This window comes from Clarias gariepinus, chromosome 8 (genome assembly GCF_024256425.1).
Source record: "Clarias gariepinus isolate MV-2021 ecotype Netherlands chromosome 8, CGAR_prim_01v2, whole genome shotgun sequence".
Lineage (NCBI taxonomy): Eukaryota > Metazoa > Chordata > Actinopteri > Siluriformes > Clariidae > Clarias > Clarias gariepinus.
Genome location: NC_071107.1, coordinates 18,254,608 through 18,278,818, shown reverse-complemented (window position 1 = coordinate 18,278,818; position 24,211 = coordinate 18,254,608). Strand labels below are relative to the sequence as shown.

The following is a 24,211-nucleotide window of genomic DNA, read 5'->3' as shown; positions in this document are numbered from 1 at the left end:
ATTGTCTTTAGAGCTTTGCCGCTTCTCAGCTCTGAGAGTGTGAGAAATGCCATTTGTTGTGTGTTAAAGCAGAGATACTGGCCTAAGTAGCAAGTACTAGTTTGTCAGTGTGAACAAGTCAACAAAAAATGTATATATTTGTGAGGAAAAAAATTAGTTGTTCTGTTTGGCATGGGTGCGTGCACATTTGTGGATTTTGACATAGTGTTCTAACACTCAGTCAGAAGGGAGAAGTCAAAGTGCATGATGTTGAATTGTATCAAGAAAACATGCTTACAGAAGCTATCTTTTTGTGTATAATGTTCAAACATTATGAAAGGCACTTTTGTGTGTTTTTTGTTTTTAAATGTGCATTTTAATTTACCTGGGAAAATTAGTAACTCATGTATTTCTGTACAAGTTGTGTGGTGGATTTCCCTACATTACAGCCCCACACTGGAGAAATACTGGATAATGACGAGTGACTGATTGTTTAGTGGAGCACTTACAAGTCATTAGGCAAGGTCTTTTATTCTTCCTGACCAGAGACCCTGATAATGTTACTAGCTGTTGCTATGGCAGTAAAGTTAAGAGCCTAAAATGAAGTACTATTTTAGAATGCATTAAACTGAATTTATTTCTGCAGAAATGTATTAAGTAATTTATGTTACATTAACCATCCCTTAGAACTTGCATCAATACTGTTTCATATTGTAAGTTTGTTACTATACATCAGATACCACATGTTATTATAAGTCTTGAAAAAGTGTTATGCTTAAAATTTGACTTACACATGCACTAAAAGAAAAATTTTTGATCCTGTACATCCTACCTCAATTTACTACCGTACCAACTAATTCTAACATTGTGCTTTAATTTTTCTTTCTATCATCAAACAGAGCAAGAAACATGCGAACAAAGTGCGTCTGTTCTACATGCTCCACCCAGAAGATGGTGGTCCTCCTTCCAAAAGGCTGAGACCAGACAACCCGGTATGTTCCAGCACACAGGATGTGAGAGAATGAGATTGTGTTCTACTCTCACAACCTGCAGCCGTGAGTGTTCGTTAACCGTCTCTATAGAAAGCCAAAGGAGCTATTTATTGCCTTTATTGACCTAGATCTTATTCTCTCCAAGTTATCTTCGAATGTCTACTGTTGTTAGTGTGTTGTAAAAGTACATGATCAGCATTTCAGTGCATAGGAAGTATTTGAGATACACATGGACAGGATCATTCCATTTGAGGAAGTTCATACAAAGATTTACCAGTTTTTCCTTTTGAGTCCAGTATTTAAACCTGTAAGATAGTTTCAATATAGATTTGCTTAATATATACATATTTTACATACAGTATGCAACCTACATATGCAGTACTGTAGATTTTGAGAAGTAAGGAAAACCCATTCTAAATCGGCCAGATCATTAAAACCATTAACATTAAAACCACCTACAGTAGGTTCTACGTTTCCCTTGTGGCATTTGTGGCATGGCCCCATAGGGCGTCAGGGTGGGGGGGGGGGTGTTGTGGTGTCTGTTACCAGGACATTAGCAGTGTCTTTGGGTGCTGTGGGCTGTTAGGGGAGTGTCCATGTGACAGATGTGTTTGTCTTGTGCATTCCAAGGCTTTTTTTCAACTTATTTGAAAAGTCAGGTCTCAGAGATTCTTTCGTGAATTGATCGCGATTGTTCTAAAACACTAGACAATAAACAAACAAGTGTATAAAAATTACTGGATTGTCCTGCTAGAACTTTCCTAAACAGAGAGGGAAATGTGCTTCTTGTTATCAGTAATTTAGTATTTGATTATTGATTGTTAATATGTTTGACCTTAAGTGATGTAAAACGTGGAGAATATTTAACCCTTTATTTATTGGGCCTTAGCTCTTGCTTCCCTAAAGTAACAGATCCAGCAGAGATTTAATGTCTTTGTGCATCCACCTCTTTCACCTCATTATCTCTACACTCTGTTCAAACAGCCTTCAACTGCTTTTGTCATCTCATACATCTGCACTATGCAGCTTTGTCCCACATCTCTTCTACAAAAACACAGATGCGCTAAACACATCACATCTTACATCTTTAAATTTAAACATATCCAAGGTGCATAAGGTCAAGCGGTTTCTCTTTTAAGCTGTAGTGCTGATCAGTTAACCATACCGCTCCATCCTCTGAACCCCAGTGAGGTATACTGAAGTTTAAAGTAAAAACAGAAAATTAACTCTCCCTGTGACAGTGTCTACCATGTAAACATTACTAATGGAGCTACAATTCTGTACTCGCTTGTTAAGTAAATAGTTTAATGACAGTTTTACAAACTGTCAGCTTGTGTATGCAGTCGAGCCACAACTTTTAACAGTGGATTGCGTGTCAACCTGCAGGTAAATTGCAGGGACAAACCTGTAGATAGCTGTTTTCTAAACCATACCTGTCGAAAGCTGTCACAGCAAACAGGGAGTTTTGTTTTGGCAATAGCACGCTCATTCTCTTGCTATCTCCCAATAAATAGGACAGTGGGGGGGTGACATATTCTAAAGTCGAGCTAATTTGTGCCTCATTTTTGCCTCTCAAAGCAAATGCTAATATCCTCCTCAGTTCCCCTCACAAGGAGAAAGAGAGAGAGCGCGAGATGGCCAATGCAGCAGCCAGGATCAAAGTGTTCTCTGAATTAAATAGAGATTAATACCTGCTGTTTGCAGTGTGGTGAGAGAAATTGGAAAATTTAAAAGCCCCAGAACAGAAAAATACCAAGTCTTTCTAGGAAAAGTAATTTTACATGAAAGGCCCAGGCCTGCTTCAATGACCTTCCTGAGGCTACAGCAAAATCCTGAGAGTTAATGCGTGCTGGATTTTTAAAAAATAACTTCTGGGAATGTGTGAAAACACAGTGACCACTGTACTCCACACAGAATAGTAATATACCAGCTGAATATAGTCCTCAATTACTGTGGCACTTTGCAAATGTTACAATGTGCAGTAATGATCTTCTGGAATGATGGGCTATATGTAAAATATTTATATATATAAGCCACTAGGACCTTAAAAGTTCCTAGTGGCAGAAGTCTCAACATAGCTATAGAGGTCTTGTGGAGCCATGCAACGAGACAATGGGAAAGTATGCAATATTATAAATATAAATATATAGCCATAACATTAAAACCTTAAATGAATCCGAATATTGCATACTTTTCCATTGTCTCATTGCATGGCTCCACGAGACCTCTAAAGGTATGTTGAGACTTCTGCCACTAGGAACTTTTAAGTTCTGTATGTTGCACCATTGATCAGACTTGTCTAGCACATTACATGCATGCTTGATCAGACTGAGATCTGGGGAATTTGGAGGCCAGATCAACAAACCTGAACCCTTTGCCTGCTTAGGCACATACACAACAAGCTGTGGTGCATCAAGTGTTCTGGCACCTTCATATTATAGACAGCATTGACTTTGTATAGCCAGCATTCAGAAATTTGTGCTACACTATTTTTTTAGTGGGAACGGACTGACCGGCTGCCTTTGCACTCCACAGGGATAAATGAGCCTTGCGTGCCCATGAACCTGTCACCAGTTTACTGTATTTTCTTTCATGTTTGGCTCACCATGTATAGTACCGTATGAGGGATGTAATGAAACACTTTGGTTAATTGAATCGATTCTATCCACCGTGCTACTGTATTCGGACACAATGAGAATGGAATTGTGAACAGTAAAAAAAAAAAATTATGTGCATTCCTGTTTGTATAAAAGTAAGGGTAAAGTTTAATAAGGTTTAACATAAACAAAATACACTACATGTTCACCATATGTTAATAATAAATAAATAAGTTCTTTTGATAAGGTCTCACACAGGTAAAAATGATTGATTTACACATGACCTTTACACATAATTTTGCAGCATTTGAGGTCTCATTTTAACCAGAACTATAACTCCAAACTCTGCAGTCCATCTTCGTCTTCCATAACCACGGGCATTATACAGTAGATTGTAACAGAGTTAGTGTTGCTTCAACAGTGTCATGTTTAGTTATCATGGTTGTATAACCTTAAAACCTATGTGTTTCTGTTATTGTGATCTATCAGGTTGTTAGTGACTTTAAAAGTGCAGGAGATTCCTTGTAATGGCATAGACTCTCCATGAAAGGAAATAATTGTGTGACCAGTGTGCTTTCTAGATATTTTAATTCTATGGATTGCACAGATTGGTGCCTCTGGGGTTTAGACAGTGCAAGTGCATAATTAGTACACATTATTAATAGAATAGATATATACTGTATAATAGAACCCCACTAAATGATATAAACTTTAATAAAGCCTGATGCTCTTTGACATTATAACTATTATTCATTCATGTTTATTATCACTATTTAATTATTTAATCTTGTTGAGTGTGTGTGTGATCCAAGTATAAACAGTTAAAAAGTGTTGCTTTTAAGCAAAGAAAAGTGTATAATCATAAATATGGTCATTTATATGGTGATGCTGTCCACACAGAAATTTATTTAACATTATGATGTCTTTTCCACCACAGGAACATCGTCAAGACAAATCTCTGGTTTGTGTCACATCATGTTGTTGTGTTTTATTTCTCACAAATCGAATATCCTAGACTGCGGAGACAAAGCAACACATTGTGCCATGTGTTACTGTCTATACTTTGACTACACAGGAAGTCCCTGGGTCTAATTAATGTCCTCAAGGCTGATGTTGAAAGGGTTCATTTACTGGCTTATGAAAAATTCAGCTAATAGGTGGTCTGTGGAGGAATGTCCTCAGGTGCAGTCAGTTTGAGCATGAGCCTGTGTGCTTATAAAGTGCTCATTAGGGCACTTGTTATGGATAATTCTACTGGGGACTATGCAGTACTCAGTCAGGCTTGGAAGATCTCCTATTAACCAACTTTCTATTCCAGAGGAGACATAGAGACCATCGCCACCACTACAACTAACTATTAACTCTACAGCGGAGAGAACACAACTCCGCATTTCAAGCAGCTGACAGTTAAATGATGAACATAGAAATCATTTTAATATAAACCTTTATTGCTGAATGACACTGTGAGGTTTTGAATTCATGACAATGATATAGCCCTTCAAAGTCAGGAGTCCAGGAGAGCATTCTGACTTAATATTCTGTGTGGATAGGATTGCCTTGTTTCTTATTTTGTCTGTCAGTGTGACCATAAATAATCCATTTGTTTACAGAAGCCTAAAAGGGCAATTGCTGTTATACTTCAACAGCATACTGCTGCTTTTATAAAAGCAGCAGTTATCGTGTCAAGCTTTATGTTCATAAGGAAGTAAGCATTTGTCCCCACCTATTCTTAACGGCTGTGTGCAATTTGATTTGTAGTATTGATGTGATAATAAGATGTCAGTTATGATCACAAAATGTTGATAAATTTTCTTGAAAATAAAAGTGAGCCTTCCAGGCCGAGTAGACTGTGCTTTAGTGGTAACATAAGCTCCAGTTATTTGTCCGCTTTTTCTGTCTAATTGAGAGCGCAAGAGAAAAAGAGAGTTTTGGCTGACTGTGGGCAAAGAGTGGACCAAGGATGCCAGGAGGCAATGTAGTCAGTGCAAAAACACAAAGTCTTTATTTTTGTTTACATCGACTTAGCAGAAAAATGTGTGCTGCTTAAATCAATTTAATTCAATTTTATTTGTATGGCGTTTTTAACAAACGTCATTGTCGCAAAGCAGCTTTACACAATCAAAAGAATTATGGGAGTTTGTATAAAATGCAAATGTGTATAAATCAAAATATTAAAATTGTTCCTGATGAAATGACTCATCCTCATTTGGGTAAGAACGGATAGCAGAGATTGATCTGCATTCATACTGTGTGAGAAGGCTGAAGTTCAGTATAACAGGGTGTATGAAGTCCAGTTTGTTATTGAAGGGTTCAGGTAGACTGTAGGAAACTACAGTCCTGAATTAGTGAGCGACTGCAGTCCTCCGAGAAAAGTGAAACCGTCCCCAGTCACCACACGCATCCCAGGCAGACCACACAGGGCATCCCTGTGATAAGATCTCAAACCAAAAACAGTACACTAGGACGAGTCAGACAGGTCCAGAGGGCAGAGGGGGTCTGGATCACTGGCAGCCCAGGAATGCCATGTACAGTATAGTTTGACAGAGAGATAAGGAGAGTTAAAGAGAGAGAGGGGGAGTAGGAGAAAAGAGCAGAAGAAAAGGAGAGATAACAGTAAGGTATGGTTACACTTACACAATGTATTAGGGCTGTAGCTATCGAATATTTTAGTAATTGAGTATTCTACCAAAAATCTAATCGCTTAATCGAGTAATCGAATAAAATGTAATTTTTATCAATTAAATAGCAATGTAAAATATATAAGAGAAACAAAGATTAATTGGTTTTCTTTTTAGAAAAATCTACTTTTATTTTTTAAATGCAGCATTGTATCAAAAATAAGCATTGCATTATTTACAATACAAGAAAAAGCTTAAAATTGACTGAGATGAATTAAATGCATTACAGTGCAATACATTCAAAATTAAAAAAAAGGAAAAAGGGATTTTAAATATAAAAAAAAAATATGTGCTAAAATGCCCCCCTGCCACGGATTAACCCATGTAATTCAAAATTTACAGCTCAGGCATACCATACTGTAAGCCTTTACTGACAATTTCTGTCGTTTTCTCTTGCTGGTTTCTTCATCTCTTGGCTCGCTGATATTTTTTCGCTTCTTCATCGATGTTTAGTGGCGGCTTGCATCCGGAAGCGCGCTGTCACGCCAAACAAATAATTGCGCAAAAACATACCGCAAGCTTTTAAAATTAATTAAATGAATCTTTAAGGCAATAGATTTTGAGCCAGAAGGAGACACAGACATGAGGGCTTCCTGAGATGTAAAGCGACCAATCACTTCACCGTCAACAAACCTGAGTGATCAATGAGAGTGGGGAAGACAGCATACATATATAAACATGCCAGTCCACCATAATGCTCTATGTCCATGAGTCCCCTAGATCTTACCGACCGTAAGGCAAATCTATTTACAAAAATGCTTGGCTAAATAGGTTTTTAGCCTAGACTTAAATACTGAGACTGTGTCTGAGTCCCGAACATTAATTGGAAGAATTTGATTAAGATTTCAGAATTTGATCAAGTAGGCGTGCCAGATCGCAAGACACTAGCAGTTCACTTAGATACTGTGGCGCGGGAACATTTAATGCTCGATACGTTAAAATAGTATTTTAAAATCTATGCAAAATTTCACAAGCAGTAGTGCAGTGTGGATAAGATAGAGGTGATGTGCTCGTATCTTCTGGTTCTAGTGAAGACTCTGACTGCTGCATTCTGGACTAACTGAAGCTTGTTTATGCACCTAGTTGAACAACCAGACCGTAAGGCGTTACAATAGTCCAACCTAGAGGAGATAAAAGCATGAACTAGTTTTTCTGCATCATTTAGTGTGCATATAGTGTAATATTTAGAATATTATCTACATGTGCTTTAAATTAAAGACTGGAAACTATATTCAATTCATTATTATATCAATCTTTTACTGTTGCAGTTGATGGAACAAAAAGGAGATTTAAAGTAACAGTGTGTAATCACATCAACAGAAGACAGAAACAGGAGCCACTCTAATCAAAGACTAATATTTAAGTTATATTCCAGCTGCGGAGTGGATGTCCGAAGCAGATGGGACACTTCTGTGGCCGCTGCGGCAGGAGGGTGAGCCGAGCTGGCTGACAGGCACAACTGGTAGCTCTTTCTCAGCAGTCTGCTCTTCTCTGGTAATTGACCAGAGGTAACTGAGTCTGCAGGGACAGCAGATACATATAGGTTACATGCCCTGACCATCATACTCACCAGACAGAGGTTCTGTGACCCTTTTATAGGCAGCAGATGACAGCGGGTTGGGTGATGGAAACTAGCTGCTGGCCTTGGTAAGTTGTCACGCCCTCTTCTCATGTTTAAGGGAGATGTCCATGGTGCTGAATACGCGCTGTGTGTTTCTCTTTTCTGCCGAACGCAGAGCTGTCAGAATGGTAAAGAGGCACTGGCTCTATGTCTGCCTGTAGTATGCCTTGTTGTTGTTTTCTTTCTTTTTTTCTAGTCCTAATTGTTTTATTGGCTATACACTATGGCTGTATAATGCTCTGGATCAATTTTCCTTTTTTTCTCAGATTTCCCAGATTTCAGATCTCTGTGAAGGTTTAGTAGGCAAACATCCATTTGTGGACTATATTCACACCTCGTCATGTTTAATCCCTTGCTTATCATACCGCGTAAGGCTTCCTAAAAGTGTTCTGATTATGATTGCCTGGGTTTACTGTATGAAATCAGATGCAAGTTTAAAATTTGTGATTTTAGCACTGATTTGAAACCTTTAGAACAGCCTCTGTTTTATTGAACCCATGCCACAATGACCAGTTAAAGTCAGCACTGCACTATAAATATCTGTTTTATGGACTGGTTTTTCCTTTTATCTCCACAGAGCTGTTAATGTTTACTGACTTCATGCCTTCAGTTGAAGTGCTCCAGTTAAATAGGCACCAGTGTGCACTGGAGAATGTCCTCAAACAAGTCATACTGAAGTACTCAGTCTCGTGAACAAACTGAAAGAACAAAAGTAGGACAGAATGATTCTTAGAGATCCTAGAGTTGTTTTAACATGGTTGAGTACTCTATGTCTTAACTTAAAGTGCTCATGTGTGCATGCTGGGAGGAGGGAGAGAATTTTTATTTCTTCTGTTCTGTTGTTTTATCTCAATCTGCTTTTGGTGCACATTTTTAACTACAACGAATTAGTTTGCACTGTAGTCTGCAGCTTTTTGCAGCGTTTATTTTTAGCTGTGTTTTCACACTCCAAACACTGGAACAGCAGAATCTAGAAAATGGGAGAAGGATAAACAGCTGCCTAATTAAGAGCTCTTTGTTAAAAGCAGGGCATGGCCAGCCACTGTCACAGCCTTTAAACCTTTTTTTTTGTTTGTTTTTTATTGTTCACGAAATGGGTCATGTGTAAATGAAAACAGCCAGATGTGTACGAGATGGGGGTAGGTATGAGCAAAAGTGAGAAACATTTGTCGATAAAGAGAGTGGGACCAAAAACCTCCTACTCTAAGCATTATCTCACCATTATTGGCATTATCAATACTGAGTTGTCTCTTATTCAGACGTTTCCAGCTTGTAAAAATATTTTGCATTTAACCAAGCAGGAACTCATCGTCATGCAAAATACAAGAAAAAAAAAACATTTTAAGTGCTTTTTTGCTGTTCAATCTCAACAAATATAGGTTTTGACAATATGGATTTCGATAATATTTTTAATCGGGAGAAAGAGTATGGCTGAGCATGCAGAGCAGCATCAGCAAGAGTCATTATTTAAAGAAAGCACAAAGTGCTGTCAGACAGAAAACTTATGGCCTTATTATAACAGTTATTTCACAGAGCAATCTGATTGGACAAGAAGCATTCCATAAGTGGTGATAATGCACACTCCTGGTACGTTTAACTATATGTATAAATCTGAATTTCAGGTTAACTCACTCACTAATCTTCTATATCGGTTTATCCTGTATTCAGGGTCGCGGGGACCTGGAGCGTATCCCAAGAGGCTTAGGGCACAAGGCAGGATACACCCTGGACAAGGTGCCGATCCATCGCAGGGCATACACACATACACTCAAATACAACGGGCAATTTGGGGCCAATTAGCTTAATCTGCAGGTCTTTGGACTGTGAGAGGAAATCGGAACACCCAGAGGAATCCCACCAAGCACAAGAAGAAAATGCAAACTCCTTGCATACAGAGATAGGAATCGAGCCTGGCCGGGAATCAAACCCTGGAAGTGCAAGGCGACAGTGCTAACCACTATATTACCGTGCCACCTCTTTTCAGGTTTAATAATGCTTGATTACTTTAATAATTTGTGTAATTAAGTGTTAAGTAAAAATATAAAGAGAAACTTGGGAGATTTTACAGGACTGTCGACCACCTTCATGTTTTATTCTCTTCACCTTTGGATGACATAATACTGGTAAGAATTTAATACTGCTCTTACCCCTGTTAATTACACTAGCAGTCGGTCTGTTGGTCTGAACCTACAGTATTCTGTTGGTCGCCAGCTCCAGCAGTCACGGTCAGTTAGTTCTTACGGTTGCATAAGGCTTAGGCGTCTTTTCGGATTAAAATATATGGTTAAATAAACAAAGAAATCATAATCTGTTTATAATAAATGGAACTTGAGGAACTGCTGGATGAAAGCAATGTCACACTTAAGGTTATGCTGTACTGCAGGACATACTGTACTGTAGCATGGCTTTAATGCATGAGGCATGGCTATAATGATAATTCAGAGACATGCCTGCTTCATTTGCTGTGGAGCTGGTCAACTTTCCCTGTTTAGACGTCTGGCTATGGATGGCTGTAGCATCACCCAGAAAGCGACCTTGGGATCTCCAGATGATCTCCAGGGTTATACTCATTTCTAGTATGCAACTCAGGAGCCAAGCAGTCACACTTAAACAACCCCACTGCTACTGTAACAACGATTAATTCCTTGACCTGAGCTGACTGTAAGCCACCAGAATCAAGAATCAAAATTACTGAAATGAATCTGTGGAAACAAACTAAATTATTAATAAAAAACCTGCTCCCATGGTGTGCATATCGACTTTTTACAAACACATCTATATAGTTCTTTTAAAATCTATACAGAAACAACTCCTCACATATACTGTATGACATGGACACCTTGTGTCCATCTCACCTCCACACACAAAAGTGTACACACGATTCAGTACTAACCACAGCATGAGTTGTAACAGAGGGGAACACAGACGGGCCGATATTCTAGTCCAAGCAGGCCAGACATTTGCTGTGTCTTCAGAGAGATAGTAGGCGTTAAAGGGTTTTCTTGTAGCTTTTCTCTTATCTGTGCACCTCCTCTGTGAACAGTAAACAGGACACTACCCCACTATCCAGCACACCAGAATCAGGTCATGTGCTTAGAGAGAGGGAGAAATAAAATAAGGGCATCATGTTTAGATGGAGAATGAAAGTGGCATAGTGCTTTCAGTGTTATTTCTTAAATGACATACTATTTCTAATGAATAACATGTTTGTAACAAGATACCGACTCTTAAAATGTCACATAGTCAAAACATAGAGGTGCATCTATACACATACTGTAGTTGAGATGACAGCGGACAATTTAAAATATTTTAAACGACCTAATAAAAAGGCACAGATAAAAACAAAATGTAGGCAACAGAATCCTTGTAATTCCTTACTGATATTAGATGTAACAGTGATTTTTTTGAATAAGAGACTATGAGGCCTATGTTTAATGTGACTTTTATATTAGGAAATAAGACATAGATTGATGTGGATCAAAGTGAAAACTTATTTTCTTTCATAAACATTGTAAATTGCTACAAATATATGCGCATTACAGTCTTTGTATTTAGAGTGCTTTTTTAGCAGGTGATACGGCTGTGATGGTGATGTATTTAGATAGTGATAAATTACTTTTTGTAAATATAATTAATTTAATCATCGCTGCTGACTGACTTTACTCTCATGAACAAGCAGCCAATTTTAATATGCGTTTTAAAATTTCTTTTTGCCCAAAAACGTTATTTAATGTCATTATATTGAGGTTATATTCATTATTAGATTTAAATACAACAATACATATTAGGTAGTGGGAAACTGTCCTCAGGTATTGTGGTGCAGTGTGTTGCCATATTACTCTCTGCAAGTTAAAAACACAGCCATTTCAAGTGTGTGATTGAAAATGAGTGACTTATTGCCATATCTGGATAGAAACACTTAAAACAAGTTGCTGTACACAGTCTGAAAAAATCATTTGTGTTTACCTTTACCATTTTTCTAAACAATTCATTAAGGCATCCACAAACCTTGATTTTTCTTTCTTTCCCCTAAAAAATGTCTAGTCCGTTAAATTTTATGCAATAAGAAACCAGGGATTAATGGGCATATAAGTAAATCCTGTTATGGTAAAAGGACCGCTGTGATGCACACCAGAGCATTAAGGAATATTAATTGAGATGGAACCAACAAGGTACTGAACAATGACAGATTTAAGGACAAGAGGAGAAAAAAACCAACTCAGCTGCATACAGAGAGACTTGCAGTCACCCTGCAGTGGATTTAACTAATCTGCATTCGCAAAGTTCTCATCCAACACATAACTAGGACTTGCCTGCAGTGAGACACACACTTGCTGCACTGTGATTTTCACATATATATTGGATAATATTGTGCTCTTTACATGAACTTAAGTGTCATCATAATCTGTTCAGATTTTAATCTGGCAGATCTCATTCTGTCTCTTAAAATGGTCACTTTTGCTCCAAAAAAAAAAAAGAAACAACACCCTTGTAGTTCTTTTAAAATAGGAATAATAAAAAAACAAAAGTTTTTAAAGTAATTAATCCAAATCACTAATATTCCCCAGTCATTAACACACATTCCAAGATTGCCTATTTATTCTGTTTGTTGAGTAACTGATGATATAGTTAGTTGTGAACACAACTATTAGTTTGGAATATGTCACTCTGTTTGATACAGGCTGCTTGCTATTTCACAGTGTACTTTAATGTATGCTTCCTACGTCCAGCTCCCTGTGCAGTCAATGTCAGTCAAAATGTCAGGACTTTCCCTTGACCAAATTCCACCATTTGGATTACTCTGAGATGTCACTAATACAGACATTACTTCCTCCGCTCGTTACCGTAGAATCATAAGCACCTTGTATAACTGTTGCTGCTACTGTACAGTAGTACTTTACTACTGAAATTAAATATTGAATATTTATTGACAGAAAATCAGATATCAATACAAAACATATACTATTGAAATCCATATGACTTGTAAAAAAAATATTTGATTAATTTACAAGATGTCTTAAAAATTAGTTTGGAAACAAATATTAAATAATTATTTTTAATTTTTTTGTCTACAGATTAATAGCCCATATAATACTAAGGATGTATTAAATAAGTAGATTTTTAGGTTAATTAAAATTTTACATTCATTGTTAATTTATATGATTTTATTACCCTTGATAAAAATCATAACTAATATATACATTTTTTTATAGTTAATTTTTTTCCTTTAGCAAGGCACAATGACTGATGGGAACTTTCTGTTCACTTTTGGTAAGGAGTTGACGCGTCTGTTGACGTGTCTGTTGCTTTGCTATGGTCAGTTACATATTTTGAGATATTTTACTACTTCTACAGTTTACATCAATTTGTATTATAACTACATAAAATCAAGGTTACCCAGTGTATGTGGGATTCGAAAGTGTAAGAGCCCTAATAATAAGGTTAGATTATGTAATTGAATATTTTTCAAAAAAATTTATCACAGCTTAACAAATTGAGTGACTAATTACAAACCTGCAGGACTTTCTGCAGGTTACTGGTAAAAGATTTTTTTTTTTTTTTTGTGCAACTAAATTCCAAAAATGCAACCAGAAAGGAAAATGCTATCACACTTCTTCCAAGACATGTGAAACTAGTTGTTTAACCTGCCCTACGCATACTGTGAGTGGGTGTGAATAAAAAGAGAAAAAGATCAATTTAAATCGTTTTAAAAGGCTCCCAGGCGGCATAGTGGTGTAGTGGTTAGCACTGTCGCATTGTGACTCCAGGGTCCGAGTTTGATTCCTGGAGTTTGCATGTTCGCCCCGTGCTTGGTGGGTTTCCTCTGGGTACTCCTGTTTCCTCCCACAGTCCAAAGATATGCAGGTTAGGCTAATTGGCGTTCTCAAATTGCCCATAGTGTGTGAGTGTGACCTGCGATAGATTGGCACCATGTCCATGGTGTACCCAGTCTTGTGCCCTAAGCCTCCTGGGATAAGCTCCAGGGTCCTGAATACAGGATAAAGCACTATAGAAGATGAGTGCGTGAGTGAGTGAGAATAAATGGCTTCCTGATTCAAGTTTATTTCTTTAAGAATAGTGCTGAGGTTGTAGGTCTGTATGCAGCTTAATTGATTAGGCAATACATTGAGAGAAAACATCAATAAATAGTTTACAACACTTGCAACTGTTAAAGGCATTGCACTTCATACAAAAAACAAACAACCTGCAGCACCTAAAGCCACTCGCAAAAAATGTACTATTATTTTGCATAACTTGATTTGTGTATTTAATTAGTATGTACGTGTTTGTAGTGATATACTGTAGGCAGTTTTTGGCATACGTTTTTTACCACTGACCACCTTAATTCTGTAAGTGAGGCTTTAAGTGATGCGTGACATAGCAGGAGTCACACCAGACCCTCGGCTGTCTAGGCAAATCCAGTAGAGCATACAGACTGTCTATTAATGGTTTAATTAAGGAACTGGATTTAGCTTTTTGTATCAGACTCAACCACAAGTACTTATTAGTCTTTATGGTTCATAATTAGTTATGGACTGGGTCCTCTGTACTGAGAAAAAAAAATGTGTGCAGACAGATTAAAAAGAAAATAAACAAGCATCTAATCTATTTTGAATCATGTAGAGTAAGTTGGTTCAATTGACATAATATTTACATAATTCAGTTACGTTATAAAATCTCATAAGGACGTTGGCACTGACAGAACGAAATGACTTTAGTATTAAATTAACTTTATGTGTGGGAGCTTGCAACACCATGGTTCTGTTGTATTATTCCAGGTTTTTGAAAATACATAAGATTGATCAAATTGTTGTTTATACAATAACTAATAAGGTTAAAACAACAAAGTTTACTAATATCAATCAAATGTAGATATGTAATATTAACCAAATGTTTAGACAGTTACACCTGTCTGCTGCATCTAATACTAGCATACCAACCCCAGTAGTAGGCCTTACTATGTCAGTGTCAGTACTGTGCTAGGTACGATCCATCAACCAAGTAATATCTGGTCAGTTGTGGTACTGTAGTTCCACTGCAAAGATGAACAGGGTAAGGGAACGTTCATAACAGGTAATGGACTACAGTTGAAATAAAATAAGTAAGGTATTGTTCTTAAGCCATCAAGGGGGCATCAACAAAGGGTTAATAGTACATCAATAGCATGTCTGATTTTGGTCAAAACTTTAAATATTTTATAGCATTAAGTGTATTTTGAGTGCATACAGTTTAGTGTAAAACTGAAGTATTTGTGTATGCATAAAACAGCGGTGAGTAATAAACTTAGCTAGTGTTTAATCGGGTTTGGGTTTCTGCTACTCTTTGATAATTGAGTCCTGCTGCAGGTCTCACATAAACAGCTACTGACTGTGTGTACTTGATTTATACACCGAGCTTAAATCTATTGTCTATTGGGACAATGGTCTAAAAATGTGTCTTACTTTAGAGTTTTAAGTGATTTATGGCTGTAGTTCTGGCAGACACTGAAAGCAGAACACCAAGAATATTTCATATATTTCATTTCATTGCTTTTGTACATTATAAGAAGCTACGGCTCTATAGTGCATTCATAAATCTTTGTTATTGGTTATATTTTCATTAATGTACAATTTGAATGAAAAAAAATCTTTACAAAGAAAACAATTAAGGTGAGAAGGATTAGGGGATTGGAAGATTAAGGTGAGGAAGACATCAGCTGCTTTGAAGAAGCTTTTTTTCCACCACACTTTATACTACACATTCAATCCAATGCTTGATTTGTGGTGAATTTAATGCCATAAAGCAGATATAACTTTTTTGCAGCATTATATGTTTTTCGTACTTAACCGAGAAAAAAAAGTTATATTAGAAACTATAGTTTTAGAGTGTCTTCACAGTGGAATAAATATTTACATTTCAACATCACCCAAAATGCCAGATTTATTCCTTTTTTTATTTAAATTTAGACGTATGCAAATGTAGGCATATTTAATTCTTGTAGCTACACATAAATACATGACTTTTCCATTCTATTACATCCTAAAGGTGCTCTATTGAATTGAAATATGGTGACTGTGTGAAGGATTGAATACATTGGATTATTTTAAGATGATTTTTAGAATTTTTACATGGTGCATGGTCCTCTGGGCATAAACAGATAGGCATGGTTAACAATAATACTAAGGTACACTATGGCATTGAAACGATACTCAGTTGGTGCTAAGAGGCTTGAACCCTCAATACAAGGCAGAAGGGATCCATGCTTTAATGTTGTTTACATCAAATCCTGCCCACATCATATTCTGCCCCATCTGAATGGTATTCGAAACTCAAGCAATGTTTTTTTCCTATATTCAGTTCTCCAATTTTGAAGAACTCATTTAAATGCCACCTCAGTTCCCTCTTCTTAGCTGACTGGAGTGGCAACTGGTGTGTTCTTCTGCTGCTGTAGCTCATCATGTTTAATGTGTTGGGCATTCAGAGATGCTCTTCACCATACCTAGGTTGTAACGGGATCCTGTGAGAGTTACTGTTGCCCCGAAACAGTGTGGGACCATTACTTATAAAAGTTCAACAGATTTAAAGATACTCAGATCAATTCAAAGTCGCTTAAGTCATCCATCTTCTGATGCTCAGTTTGAACTTCAGCACACACTGTTGACATGCCTAAATGCACTGAGTTAAAGTAAATATATCCGTCTACCCATCCATCCATCCATCCATCCATCATTTTGTATTGTATTGTGCACTTCTTGTAAATTGTACATATGTGCATGGCAGTCTGGGGAAATTTGTTCTTATTAACTGTGGCAGAAGATGCTAGAAAAATGTTTGACAGCTTTGGTTTGGTTAAATAGAGGGTGGTTAATTTTTTTCAGAAATAAATTATAGCAAACACTTATATCAATGGCTTCTAACTTCATAGCACTTGTGTATTCTTTGAATACACGAACAGTTTTAATCAGACCTAATGATGTTACATGCAGTGATAATTCCCTTCTTTAGTGCAGTGATTGTTCTGGACCAGTGCCAATGGACTAACTTTAAAGAGTGGTGTTGAGTGGCCTGGTTCTGTTTAATATTCTACTGTGAGTTTTGAAGACATCAAATTTCCTGTAAGGAACATGCCTGTGCATCCAGATGTTTGGGCCACCCTGTATATTTATTATGTTATTATGTTGCAAGTATGACGGGTGTACAGCCAGTGGAAAATATAGTCTAAAGTAAAATTTTCAGCTTATTTTGGCATGATTTACCTTTATCTCATGGGTTTTTCCCTAGAACACCATACACTTTTTTAAAAGAGCCCACAGAAAGGTTTCTGTTTTGTATTAAATCACAAGTTTCTAAGCAACTTGTTTGTGCTCCCTTATCAGTCAAACCTGCTCTTGTCTCTCCTCCTACAGGACAGTGCCGAGAATGAGGTGGACAGGAACAAATGCTGCACGCTCTGCAATATGTTCTTCACATCTGCGATTGTGGCTCAGTCACACTACCAGGGTAAAACACATGCTAAGAGAGTACGCCTTGTTCTGGGAGAGCAGCCCAGCTTACCTACCCCCACAGGTCAGATTAATATGACAAATGTTTATTCATCATAATTAACATCTTAATATGCTGTGTGCTTCTTGCTGTGCATTTGATTACTGTAAAGTCTGTGTAAGCCAGGGGTTATGTTACAAAATGCAAAGCGCTATTAATAAACTATTAAAATTGACTCGTATAGCACGAACAGTAGAGCCAGTCAGAAGAGGCTACATTAGCTGTGGTCAGCAGAGCCCTGGAGCTGAGCAGATAGCATGAAAAGGTGATGATGCACTCTAAAATACTCAGCAGACGAGAATTAGGTGCGCAGTGGTGTGTTTTTTCACCAAGTAATGAATCAGAGTTGGCCTGTAGAAACTGGGGCAGGGGACTGGTGTACTGTAAACGTAAATCCTGTGTGACATGCAGCTCCGGCTAGAGGCTTGTTGAGAAAGAAGACTTTATTTAATACCTCTTGGACTGACGCTTAACTCAGAATTAACTCAGACTGCACTGAGCACTGTCAAACACTCAATCTTCAAACTGCATGGGGACAATGAAGATTGATGTATAGTGGGACATAAGCAAATAAAGGCTACTAATTTTTACTAACACACTAATTTGTTTAGATGAGCAACTGAATTTGCAGCTTTATTTATAATTTCAGCAGCACTTCATGTAGTACATCCTTTACAGTATGTATCAGCATCAGTGTACAGTATATTGTGATTTTTGCAACTGCTGAATACTCATGAGGCTGGAGAATGGGGTGGCATTCCAGGTCACAGTCAGTGTGAGTGTGTGTATGCACAGGGCTGACACTTTTTGACAGCGCCATTAATCTTTATTTCAGTGGCAATATCCCACTCCATTCAGCTTTCAATTCAAAAGTGAGCCCAGCAGCAGATAATGGAGTAACGCTATTAGAGTTGCGCCAATAGATATTATCATATAGTGCTGCCACTTAAGTTAAATCTGGACTGTTATTTCACAAATTATCACATTCTTTTAATTCTCACTCACTTTGGTACAACACCTCTTCACATGTATTTGCATATATATTTTGCCAAAGCACGGCTTTGCAAGTGGTGTTGCTTCTAGTTTATTCAGCTATTTAATTTATGTTAATCTTTTTCATCTACAGTGTCATGCTATAGGAAAGATTGTCTGCTTATATTTAAAAATCTCACTTGAACTATTGTACTGTATATTAAAATGAATTTAGATGCACATAAATGCAAATAGAATCAACACTTAGAAGAGCTGTTATGTGAATTTTCAAGTCACTATTTATGCATGTGTATAAAAAGGTGTCAGTAAGGAAAAAAAACAATCATTTTGCTTGACTTTTTCTAATCAGCTCTGGTTGAGCCATTTTAAAATACAGTATAAATACAGTTTGAATACTTAAGGTGTGAAAACATTTTTTGCTCCCTAAAATGCAGGTCTCTAGCAGTGTCGGTATTGTATAGTAGGAGCAAGTAAAATTCTGTCTAAAATATACTCATCATGGTTTATTGCAAGAAGAAAAAGGAAATTGCAAGTAGACACTGTATTTTTATGTACATAATGAGTGTGTTTACTTAATTGATTAACCTTTTTACAAATGGAATGTGTTCCACAGAAATTACCTGATTTAGATAAAACATTTAGTTTGCCTTTAAATGGCTGATTATAAGAATAGATGGGGTACTCATTTTGCTAAAATTCTTGTTGCATTGGAACAATATTAAAGGGAAAGCTAGCTAACTAAGTAACTTTACTTACTCACTTACCTGTACTTGTTAACTTATTGAAACAGATGTGTTTTAGGAACAGCAAGATCACATTCCCTGTGTTTAATATTTATTTTTAAACTGTCTATACCAAGGGCGTGTTGATTTCTACAGTAAGAAATACTGTGGGAAATTGAGAAAAGTGAGAAAATTTTCACTTATGGTTTATAATTCTTAAACCTTGTAGCTGTCCAATAAGGTAGTAATTAAAATATGCTCTTAATTTTTTCCAAAGAATCCATTTTGGTGAATCCCGCATATACATTAGTATACCAAGGTGCTTGTAATGAAAATTCTCAGTACTGTTTAATTTTGTAGTTCACAGCTGTGAAAGTGTAAGTACACGGAGTCACGTTGTTCATTTTTACCTAAGAGGCTCCCTTTTGAGTTTTCATTATGGATCTAAAACCATCATGATTTTAAAAAATCTGCTTAGTGCTTTACACATAATATTGAATTAGATGGAGAGGCAGCACAGTAGTGTAGTGGTTAGTGGCACTGTAGCCTCACACTTCCAGGGGCAAGGGTTCAGTTCCCTCCTCGAGTTTGTGTACCTGTTCTCCTGTGCTTGGTGGGTTTCCTCTGGATATTCCAGACCTCCAATGACCCTCTGGTAACGGAAATGAGTAAGTGATAATGTTAAAGAGGCAAGAGCAAACAAAACAAGAAACTCTACCAAAGGAAACAAAACTAAACACAGATTTTGGCCATAATCTCAATGTAATAGAGAGAGCATGTATTAAAGGTAATACACTGCCAGCCAAAAAAGGATTCTGGATTTACAGTAACTAAGGGAATAGAGAAGAGCCTTTCATTGGATGATTACTTAAATGATTAATATGGTTCAGCTGGCACCAACTAACTTAACCCTAACTATTGCAGTGAGGAGCTTCTCATTTCTTGTCAGAAGACATCTCCTGTGGTCATGGCAAGTAAATGTGGGCGGAAAAAAGTTGTGAATAAATGTGGTAAGAGATTAAAAAATTTGATGATATCATGGTGATATCTAAATCTCCTGGCTATGTTCAATAGTAAAAATAAGATCAATGTCACAAGCATAATGTGAAGAGAACAAGGAATTGCTATGAAACAGCTGTGTAGGCTTATGAAAACCACATATCAGTGAGGCTTATTGGAAAAAAAATGCTTCAATTTGCTGGGGAGCATAAATAATAAACTGTTGAGCTATGGAGAAAGGTCATGCGGTCTAATGAGTCCAGATTTACCCTGTTGCAGAGTTATAATCGCGTAAGGGTAGGAAGAGGAACGTTGGCTATTCTATAAATATTGTAGGTGACAATATTTTTTTGATGGTAAGGGTCATACTCATGCAGGGTCTGCCTGAAAATGCAGCTTGTACGTGATGTATGGAACAGACAAAAGGAGAAAATACTTTTTAACCACTTGTATCAGTCTGATTGACAGGTAAATGTACACCACACATACAAGCAGTAATTATATATAATTATAGTTAGACTGTGTTGTGAGTGAGATGCTGACATGTCGTTAAAACTTATCATTAAAGACCTACTTTGTGAACTGGCATGGTATACTTATGGCATTTTACTCCATAGATTTGTGACTAAGTACATTCTGTTACTCAGTGTGGTGCATTTTTACTTCAGTGTGAATGTTATTTGAACTTTGGAAAAGATTTGTTGAGCTTGTTTTTAGACCAGATCTTGAACTGACATTAATTATAAATAGAATTATGAATCCTTTTCAAATAAACAAACAAAAAAAAACCTGAACATGTGAATATGACACAGGATCAATTTCAAAAGCATGCTTCAGTTACCTCAGACTTTGACTGGAAATGAGCCAGTGCTGGGAGAAGCTGTGAGTTGTTGTGCTAAAACTTGGCAGCAATGAGGGGTAGGTTTGTTTCCATTTAATCACACTGTGGCACATTTGTTTTCATGTACTTCACTCGGCAGCCATATTTGATTATGCTCTATTTCAAAGACAGAGACGCATAAAAAGACGCATAACACTTATAGTAGAAATGGAATATATTTAGCCTGTCGATGCTATTAAGCTCAATTTCCATTCATCAGGCTGCAATTTCCTGCAAGCAAGACATCTCAGGACTAGACAGGCAGAACATGCTTCATCAGCTTGTACATCTGTTACTTTACTTTTCTCCACATTACTTTTAGGAAGACTTGCATTAATGTTTAAAATTATGTTTGAGTGTAAAGCAGACACGCTGTATGAAATTATGAGTGTTTAATGAATACATAGACTTTAGTTTTAGAACAGAGTAATAAAAATGTTGACGGATCATGGGGCATTAGTGTAACAAAATGAATTCAGAAGCGTACGTTTTATAAAATGCACACTTTTAGCTCAGAATAGTTGTGCTAGATGCACATGGGTGGTGTCAGACTGTGCAATGGTGAAGCCATAAAATTCTCTATCTGGCCAGTCTCTCATCATCTCACTGCCACCTATCTGTACCTCAAATTTATCTCCTACAGTATGCCACCATGCACTGCCTGGCTTTATCAGTAAAAAAGCTTTTACTCATATACTGTACATGCAGCAAGAGAGATAGAGATGCCAATAAAGAGAGAAATATAGAGTGCAGCTTTTTTTTCTCGTGAAAGGTCAGTATGAAGGAGTAAGTCATCCTCTCCCATTTCTCTTTTATCTTTCTTACAATTGCATAAAATTTAAATTTAAATTTTTCTTTATTTTTAATAACAGAAGCCATCTTCTTAATGCCATGCACACAAAATGATTTTTTTTTTTTTTTGTGAAAGAATGCTTGCTGAAAACTCCATTTGATCTATTCACATTGGTTTGAATCATCTCACTTATAACAGCATTGTGGGTGGTGAGAGGAGGAGAGAGGAGGAGAGAGAAGCATACTAGCTGTAACTGTGTTCTTGGCTTTGTGTTGGTTCAGTATGAGTAACTAATGAAGTAAACAAACTAAGCACAACCTTGAAAACCAAAACATTTGCCATTCAGTGTCATATATTAAACAACAAATCCTTATATATTAGGTGTACATTTATGCCACACTTTATTATTACAGTTTCAATGATTATTTAAAGACTGTTTGATTTCTTTTTGGCCAGTATTGTCTATTTTGAAAATATTACCATGCTTACACACCCACATAGTGTGTCAGCATATTGAAACTAATTTAATGTCTTTTTTCACAGCTATGTTTGATCTGAAGAAGTGGGTCATTTTAGCACTGTGTAATGTATGTCCCAGTTGGGGTGCCACAGATGCACTTTAACTGGAGTGCACCCATAGTGCTATATTTGATACGTTATAAATGCTAGAGCTTTCTTTCTGTCTACATTGATATCCTAGCAACCACTGCTGCGTGCCTGGCAACCTACACTAGGCTGCACTTCCTTTGCCTTTTCGATTCTGTTTTCTATTTTCTCCACTTTGTTTTTGGGCTCTGCCTGCTCCACTAGTGTTTTGTGTAATTTAGAAATTAGACTTCAATTTTATGCTCCAGTAGATGCAGGTTCTGTCCTGCGCCTTGAAAGATAGATGAACCTGCAGTGGTGTCAAGGCCTGTAGGCTCTTTGGGGGCCGGTAACCATGGTAACAGTTCTGTGGTGACATCTAGAGTGGGTCACCTGCAAGACTACACTCTCCGTTCTCTTCCCTTCAAAATAAATAATAAAAAAAAAAAACATTTAAAAAATCTCAAATATTAATCTCAGTATTATACACCTGAGGCAGTTACTACATTAACAATACTCTATTGATTTTGGTTACATTACATTTTTAACTGCTTTATAACAATGATTGAGATGTTGTATTCATTCCTGTACAGATTCAACTGCAAGCACCCCTCAGGCCACAGACCCCCTACCACCACCACCCTCACCATCATGGCCCACCATGGGCAACAATGGAGAAGCAGGCAAGTACTGCTGCCTGTGTGGTGCCTGGTTCAACAATCCTCTGATGGCACAGCAACATTATGAAGGCAAAAAGCACAAAAGAAACGCAGCAAGAGCACGGCTCCTGGAGCAGCTGGCAGGCAGTCTGGATGCCACTGAGAGCACAGGTGAGTTGGGCTGTTTGAGGTCTAAGGCAGCTTGCCATAGTAAGGGGGAAAAAGGTGAAAGGAGAACATTGGGGAATGGATATAGCTGCCATATTGGCATGAACAGGAATAGCACAAAGAAATGTATATTTAGAGTCCTGAAGTACCAGACCATTAAACAACCACATCACAATTGACTATTGGTATGATGTTCTTTTTATTTAACCCTTTGTTGTAGTTTTACAACATATGTAACAGGATGCACACCTTTAAAAATTTTACTTTTGTCCTATTTGCCAAAAGGTCTTGGGGAAATCAAGACATTTCTTGTGAATGTGAGACATGCCTTTGTGTTGCCCAGTGCCATTTTGCCCAGTTTACTCTTGGGAAGGTTTACCACTCTTTCACATTTTCTTCATTTGTGGATAGTGGCTCTCACCATGGTTTGCTGCTGCCCCAAAGCTTTAGAAATGGCCTGGTAACCCTTTTAAGACCACATTTCAATTACTTTGTTTCTCATCTGTTGTGGATTTCTTTAGATCGTGTTGCTTTTCTAGATCTTTTAGCATGCCTTACTTTTTCAGACAAGTTCTATTTAAGTGATTTCTTGATTCTGTGGGTTTTATACTAATCATTTCCTGTTGTGGCAGGTACAATTTAAACTCAGCTTTCCAAAAATCATAGTTCATGATTAAGCAATGGGGCAGTTACTTCTTCACATAGATTTGGACATCTTTTTTTCCCTTAATAAATGCAATTATAATTTAAAAACTGCATTTTGCCTTTATTTAGGTTATCTTTGTGTAATAATTATTTTTGGATGATCTTAATCATTTAAATGTGTCAATTATCCAAAATGAAAAAATTCAGGACATATACACGGCAGTGTATATCTTTGCGATAATGGTTTGCTGTGCAGTGGTGGCTCAGTGGTTAAGGCTTAATGGTTAGAAGTTCAGGTGTTTAAGCTGTCACTGTTAGGCACGTAAGCAAGGCTTATAAGTTTATTTACTCCAGGGGCAGCGTATCTTGGCTGACCCT

At 37.1% G+C, this 24,211-nt stretch overlaps 1 protein-coding gene across 3 annotated transcripts in view; it reads left to right on the top strand.

The window, feature by feature from the left end:
• Positions 1-24,211, top strand: part of zgc:171482 (zinc finger protein) — a 79,308-nt gene that overhangs the window by 31,948 nt on the left and 23,149 nt on the right. For all 3 annotated transcript variants that reach the window (XM_053502514.1, XM_053502513.1, XM_053502515.1), the window contains exons 3-5: positions 879-971; positions 17,254-17,413; positions 22,955-23,191. In XM_053502514.1, coding sequence (XP_053358489.1) covers positions 879-971; positions 17,254-17,413; positions 22,955-23,191 — 490 coding nt within the window. The remainder of the gene's footprint in view (positions 1-878; positions 972-17,253; positions 17,414-22,954; positions 23,192-24,211) is intronic.